The following is a 7,043-nucleotide window of genomic DNA, read 5'->3' as shown; positions in this document are numbered from 1 at the left end:
CTCCCACCCCCCCTGCTGCTGCTGCTGCTGCTGCTGCTGCTGCTGCTCCCTCTGCAGCCCCTGCTGCTGCTGCTGCTGCTGCTGCTGCTGCTGCTGCTGCTGCTGGTCTTGGGGCCAGCGCAGGCGGGTGAGGGCCACCCCGCGGGCCTGCAGGGGCCCCCTGGCCTGCAGGCGAAAGGGCGGAGGCGCGAAGAGCCGGGGGGGCCCCCGGGGGCCCCCCAAGAGGCAGCAGTCTGCAGAAGGTGCAGCAGGAAGTCTTAAGTGCTGCCCCGTGAAGACAGGGTTTGGCAAGCTGCTGCTGCTGCTGCTGCGCTGCTGCAGCAGCTGCAGCAAGCCGAAGGGAAACAGAGACGGAGAAGGCAGCACGCAGGGGCGCTTCCCGTTTATCCGGTTCGAACGAGCCCCCTCCAGCCTGCTGCTGCTGCTGCTGCTGCTGCTGCTGCTGCTGCTGCTGCTGCTGCTGGTGGGCAGCAGCTGGCGCTGCAGCGGCAGCAGGAAGGCAGCGGCTGCTGGGGTGTACGGACAGCTCGCAGCAGAACAGGGGGGGGAGGGAAAGGCGTTGGGGTGTACAGACACCTGCGCGAGGTGTATGCGCAGCTCCGCAGCGCGGCTGCACGGCCGCCTGTGAATTGCTGCTGCTGCTGCTGCTGCAGCGCAGCAGCAGCAGCAGCAAATTATGACCGAGCATGCAAAGAACAAAGACACGCGGAAGCAGATGCGGACCCCCAAGGGGGCCCTCCGAGGGTACTCCGACTCTGGGGGGCCCCCGGGGGGCCCCCGGGGGCCCCTCGCCCTGCTGTCTTCATCCTGCTTTAATTGCATTTCTTTTTCGGATCCACATTGAGAAAAAAGAATAAAAAAGAGAAAAAAGAATTCAAAAATACCTTCAAGAGGCCCCCAGAAGGCTTCTTCCTCTGCTTCCCTAAAACGCCTTTAAAATCCCATTCAAACGACTCTATTAGGTGCTCAGGTGTATATACGCTTCAAAAAATACCAACTCAATTTCTCTCCTTCAGAAATTCCCTTTGGGGGCCCCCGGGGGCCCCCGGGGCCCCTGGTGGGGGCCCCCGGGGCCCCTGGTGGGGGCCCCCGGGGCCCCTGGTGGGGGCCCCAAGGGGGCCCCTGAGGGGCCCCCTGAAGGGCCCCTCATGCATGGGGCCCCCGCGAAAGATGCTGGAATTTGTGTTTGGAAATGCAGAAGTTGGAAATGAAGAATTGGTTTATTTTGTGTTTTTTCAAAAAGTGCGCAGAGAGCTGTTTGGGGTTTCTTGAACGCGGCGCCGTTTGTTCAGCTTTTCTTGCAAAAGGACCCCGAGGGCTTTCTGAATTTGAAGGAAGCTGCTCAAATTGATTTTGAAAAAGTAAAATTGGAATTCAAAAGCCTCAAATGCCTCACTTTTGCTGAATAGTTTCAACTTTTTCTTCAATTCGGGTCTTGTCTGCTCTGCAGACCATCAGGGTTTCTCCCAGCGGCGACTCCTCTGAAGGAAGGAAACTGCAAAAGATGAATTATTGTATGAGTTATTGTATATGAATTATTCGCCAATTTAGGGTTTATTGGGGTTTTTAGGGTTTTTAGGGTTTTTGAATTGATTTAAATGCGTTTCTGAAGTCTCGAGGTTCCTTTCTGGCGGTGAATCTGGGGTGTATGCGCACCTTCCTTCATCTTTTGAACGGCGGGAAGCTGGTGGATTGTTTGCCGATAAATCACTTATTATTTATGGAAAGAAATGACTGAAGTTTGCTAATTTGTTTTGCTGAAGAGGAAAAGAATTCAACTTCCGCATTTCGAAATGGATCGCGTTTTGCAAGTTTCGAGTTTGGTCCGCCGCGGCAGCCAATTCACCTTTTCCGTGTTGGGCCGCTTCGCATTTGCGTTCGGAGTTTTGCACTTCGTGGACAACTACGTGGCCTCCACGAAGCAAGTAAGAACAAAAAAATGTGAATTTTAGATTTTGTTTCTTTTTAATTTTGTTTTTTTAATTTTGCTTTCAAAGTTTTCCCGAAGAGCCGAAAGAAAGCGAGAAAGCGCAGCTTTCGCGGCGGCTGGCCGCGTGCTTCCGCGGGCGATCCGGGCTCATTTTCCCGCGCGAAAGCGGGAAACTTGTGCAGAATAGATTTAAAAGATAAAATAAAAGCAAATAAAAGCAAAAAAGAGCGAAAAAAGAGAAAATTCTCCGCGCTTTCCGCGCGTTTCCGCGCTGCGCAGGCCCGCGGCCTCTCCATGAGCCCCACCGTGCAAGACGCGGGCGACCTGCTGCTGGGCGATCGGGCCACTTTGCTGCTGCGGCTTCTCTTCAAAACTTTTCCAATTAAAAGAGGCGAAGTCGTTTTGGCTTTTTCGCCCGAAGACGCCGCAGTGGTTTGCAAACGCGTGGTGGCCCTCGAGGGAGACGTCTTCGCCCCCCAGCCCCCCCCCGAGGGTTTCAAACCCTCGGGGGTTCAAACCCTCGCACAAACCCCCGAGGGTTTCAAACCCTCGGGGGTTCAAACCCTCGCACAAACCCCCGAGGGTTTCAGAAAACCCTCAGGGTTTCAAACCCTCGCACAAACCCCAGAGGGTTTCAGAAAACCATTAGGGTTTCAAACCCTCGCGCAAACCCCCGAGGGTTTCAAACCCTTAGGGTTTGAAACCCTCGACAAAACCGCAGAGGGTGTTTCTAAACCCTCGGGGTTTCAAACCCTTGGCAAAGCGCCAGAAGGTAAACCCTCAGGGTTTGAAACCCTCGGGGAATCCATCCCAGCGGATGGAGAGAAACCCTTAGGGTTTGAAACCCTCGCCAAAACCCTAGCGGATGGAGATAAACCCTCAGGGTTTAAAACCCTAGCAGATGGAGATAAACCCTCAGGGTTTAAAACCCTCGTCAGAGTCCCCAAAAACTTCGTCTGGCTCCAGGGAGATAATCCAGGTTAGCCTTTTTTTATTCTTTTATTTTATTTTATTTTATTTTATTTTATTTATTTTATTTTCTCTTTTATTTCTTTTTTGCCTTTATATTTATTCTTTTCTTCAATTTGTTTTTCTTTTTGTTCTTTTTCTCCCATTTGGCTTTCTTCCATTTATTCTTCTTTTTGCTCTTTTTTCTTTTTCTTTTTTTCTTTCTTTTTTTCCTTTTTCATTCTTTTTAATTTTCTTCTTTGTTTCATTTTTCTGCATTTACTCCTCTGTTGTCTTTTCTCTTTTTTGCTTTTTTGATTATCTCCTTTTCCTTTCTTTCTTTATGTTCTTCCCTTTCTTGTATATTGTATTGGTTAAATTATATCAATTAAATTAAATTAATTAAATTAAATTAATTAAATTAAATTAATTAAATTAAATCAATTAAATTAAATTAATTAAATTAAATTAAATTAAATTAATTAAATCAAACTAATTATCTGCTGCGCATCCCAACCCAAATTTCCCACTCCACCAAATTCAAACAAAACAATTAAAAGATTAAATGAAATGAAATAAAGAAATTGAATTAAATCAATTAAATCAAATCATTTAAATCAATTAAATCAAATTAATTAGACTAATTAAATCAAATTAATTAAATTAATTAAATTAAATTAATTAAATTAATTAAATTAATTTATTTATTTGTTTTCAGACATGTCCCACGACAGTCGGAGTTACGGGCCAGTGAGCAGCGGGCTGGTGTTGAGTCGAGTAGTTTGTCTTTTTTCTTTTTCTTCTTTTTTTTCTTTTTTTTCTTTTTTGGATTCTTTGAACTTCAATTCTTTCAAATCTTTTAGTCCTTTAAATGCATTTAATTCATTTAATTCATTTAATGCATTTAATGCATTTAATTCGTTTAATTTGTTCCACTTTTTTAATTCTTTTCATTTTTCTTTTTTCAAATTCATTCCCCGACAACTGCCTCCCCAACTTGTCCAAAACTTCCTCAAACCCACCCCCGAAGAAGTCCAAAGGGACCTTGAAGAGTGAACACATCTTCTGGCTAGCAAGCTAGCTAGCTAGCTAGCTGGCTAGCTAGCTGGCTACCCGGCTAGCTAGCTAGCTGGCTAGCCGCGTCACTAGCAATGTGGCTAGCTAGCTAGCTAGCTAGCCAGCTAGCCAGCTAGCTAGCTAGCTGGCTAGCCGGGCCGCTAGCAATATGGCTAGCTAGCTAGCTAGGTAGCTAGCTAGGTAGCTAGCTGGCTGGCTGCCCGGACAGCTAGCTAGCTGGCTAGACGGCTTGCTAGCAATATGGCCAGCTAGCTGGCTAGCTAGCTAGCTAGCTAGCTAGCTAGCTAGCTAGCTAACAGCTAGCTAGCTAGGTACCTAGCTAGCTAGCTGTTGGGCGCTTCAAAGATTGGCGCGGGCCTCTCTGTGCAAGAAATTTATTTTGTTTTTGATCCTTCAAGTTGAACTTTATTTTTAATTTTTAAATTCAATTTGAATTTTATTCATTTATTCTTTTCAAAGAAAGTGCAAGAAGGAGAAGAAAAGAAATTCACCAGGGCTTCCAGCTTCTGTATCTTACGATTTAGGGTTTAGGGTTTAGAGATTAGGGTTTGGGGCTTAGAGTGTAGGGTTTAGGGCTTAGGGTTTAGGGTTTGATACTACGCCTCCATAGACTCGTGAACAGCGAGGCAAGTATTTGGCGAAGTCCTGAACAGCTTGAACAGGCAGCCCTAAACCCTAAACCCTAAACCCTAAACCCTAGGATCTAAAGCCTGTACCTTAGACCCTAAACCCTAAACCCTAAACCCTAAATGCTGGGGAATGCAGCAGGGACTTCAGCATTAAAGGCCCGCGGCGGACCTAAGGCGTAAACCCTAAGCCCTAAACCCTAAACCCTAAACCCTAAACCCTAAACCCCAAACCCTCGACAAAACAATCCATTGAAAATTGTATGAGTCTGCGGAATGAAATAAATGCGACGGAAAGAGGAGCAGACCAAAAGTCTAATTAGGGTTTACAATTTTTATTTTTTTTATTTTTAAAACCCCGGACTCTGTCTATACACTGCATCCCATCAACATGAAAGTGCATCTTCACGCCCCGCAGCAGCAGCTGCAGCAGCAGCTGCTGCAGCAGCAGCAGCTGCAGCAGCAGCTGCGGCCGCGTTCGCAGCAGCAGCAGCAGCTGCTGCAGCCCTAACAGCAGCAACATGAGCTGCTGCTGCACACAGCAGCAGCAGCACTACCGCGTCTGGCCGTGTCTCGCACGCGCTGCGTCTCAGCCGCTGCAGCAGCAGCAGCAGCTGCTGCTGCCGCAGCAACCGCTGCAGCAGCCGCAGCAGCAGCTGCCGCAGCAAGCCGCCGCCGCCGCCGCTGCTGCAGCAGCAGCAGCAGCAGCAGCAGCAGCAGCTAGGCGTTGAGGTAGAAGTTGGCGTCGGTTTCGTTTCCAAAACACCAAAACATGTTCAAGTTCCAAGTGGTTTGTCTCGCAACATATTTAATGTAGCCGCACTTGCAGTAAAGCCAACCCTCGAACTTCAGCTGCCCCGGCGGCTCGTAGTGGCGGTAACTGTTTTCCTCCAGCAGCACCACAAAGAGAGAAACCCAGAAGGCCGTCTGCAGCAAACAACAAATCGTAACAACTGCTGCTGCTGCTGCTGCTGCTGCTGCTGCTGCTGCTGCTGCTGCTGGTGGGGCTGGTGGTGGGGCTGGGGGGTGATCCCGGGAAGGAATGGAGAGGAAGGGAAATTAAAAGTAAAAGGGGGGATATCAGCCACGCAAAGGGAGAAGTCCGCGAAGTTGCACAAGAGGCACGAAAACGGGGCGGAAGAAGCGGAAAAAAGCGGAACTAGCATCAAATAAAAGCAAATAAAAGCAAATAAAAGCAAATAAAAGGAAATAAAAGCAAATAAAAGCAAATAAAAGCAAAAAAAGCAAAAAAAAGCAAATAAAGGAGCGAAAGTTGAACTGACCAGCGCGGCGAAACAGGAAATGCGCACCACCCACTCCCGCGCAGCCATTTTGCACGGAGGCCGCCCCTCTTCCTCCACGCGAAGCTTCACCGCCCTAATGGCTTTCCCGCGGGCGCCGGAGGCTTTTTTTTTGGAGGCGATTTCGAGTTTGCGTCGCTTCACGGCCTCCGCCTCTGCGCAGCGCCGCAACAGTGCGAGTTTTCGGGGAAATGAGGGCTTTTTTGGATCCGTTTGTTCTTTTTTGAGAAGTTTATTCTTTTTTAAAAGAATTAAAACCATTTTGCAGATGATCGGGGGGTTTTGAGGGGGAGGGGAAGCAGTTTTGGGAGGAAGGGGGGGTTGGGAGTCGAGAAATGGAGGAGTTTGAAGTGAAAGCAACAACTGTTTGGATGCATTTTAAGATTTTTGCAAAACAATTAAATGTTCTTCTGAGACAAGAAATATATTTGCGGAAAAGGAAAGACATTTGCGAGGAAATGGAAGACATTTCAAGAACTTAAGGATGCTTCCAACACAGTAAACCATTTTCAAGACAATAAACGATGTTGGAAAGACAAAAAGATATTTGAAAACAAAAAGAATATTTGAAAACAAAAAGAATATTTGCAAACAAAAAGAATATTTGAAAACAAAAAGAATATTTGCAAACAAAAAGAATATTTGAAAACAAAAAGAATATTTGAAAACAAAAAGAATATTTGCAAACAAAAAGAATATTTGCAAACAAAAAGAATATTTGCAAACAAAAAGAATATTTGCAAAACAAAAAAAATATTTGCAAAACAAAAAGGATATTTGCAAAACAAAAAGGATATTTGCAAAACAAAAAGGATATTTGCAAAACAAAAAGGATATTTGAAACACTAAAAGCGAGTTTCAACACGAAACCAGTTCCTTACCCCAAACCAGAAAATAATTCGAACAAAGCCAATGCAAGCAACAATAAAAACAAAAATAAAAACAATAAAAACAAAAATAAAAACAAAAAAACAAAAATAAAAACAAAAAAACAAAAATAAAAACAAAAAAACAAAAATAAAAACAAAAAAACAAAAATAAAAACAATAAATGCAATAAAAGAAGTGACAAAACAACAAAAGAACACAAACTGCAACAAAAAGAACAGAAGCGCCGAACTCCCCGCTTGCGCCCTCCGCAGCAGCTGCTGCTTCCCACCCC

The 7,043-nt window shown here is 45.8% G+C and overlaps 1 protein-coding gene across 1 annotated transcript; it reads right to left on the bottom strand.

Moving 5' to 3' along the window:
- Positions 1–5,301: 5,301 nt before the first annotated feature.
- ENH_00061160 (rhomboid-like protease 4, putative) lies at positions 5,302–6,143 on the bottom strand (the record flags this gene model as incomplete). The annotated part of the gene is made up of 2 exons (XM_013577153.1): positions 5,302–5,508; positions 5,865–6,143. The coding sequence occupies 2 exons, from the start codon at positions 6,141–6,143 to the stop codon at positions 5,302–5,304; spliced, it is 486 nt and encodes a 161-aa protein (XP_013432607.1).
- Positions 6,144–7,043: the final 900 nt, after the last annotated feature.

The sequence above is a fragment of the Eimeria necatrix genome, genomic scaffold (assembly GCF_000499385.1).
Source record: "Eimeria necatrix Houghton genomic scaffold, Enh_scaff530, whole genome shotgun sequence".
NCBI classification, from domain to species: domain Eukaryota; phylum Apicomplexa; class Conoidasida; order Eucoccidiorida; family Eimeriidae; genus Eimeria; species Eimeria necatrix.
The sequence above is the reverse complement of the archived record's forward strand: the minus strand, read 5'-3'. Positions and strand labels throughout refer to the sequence as shown.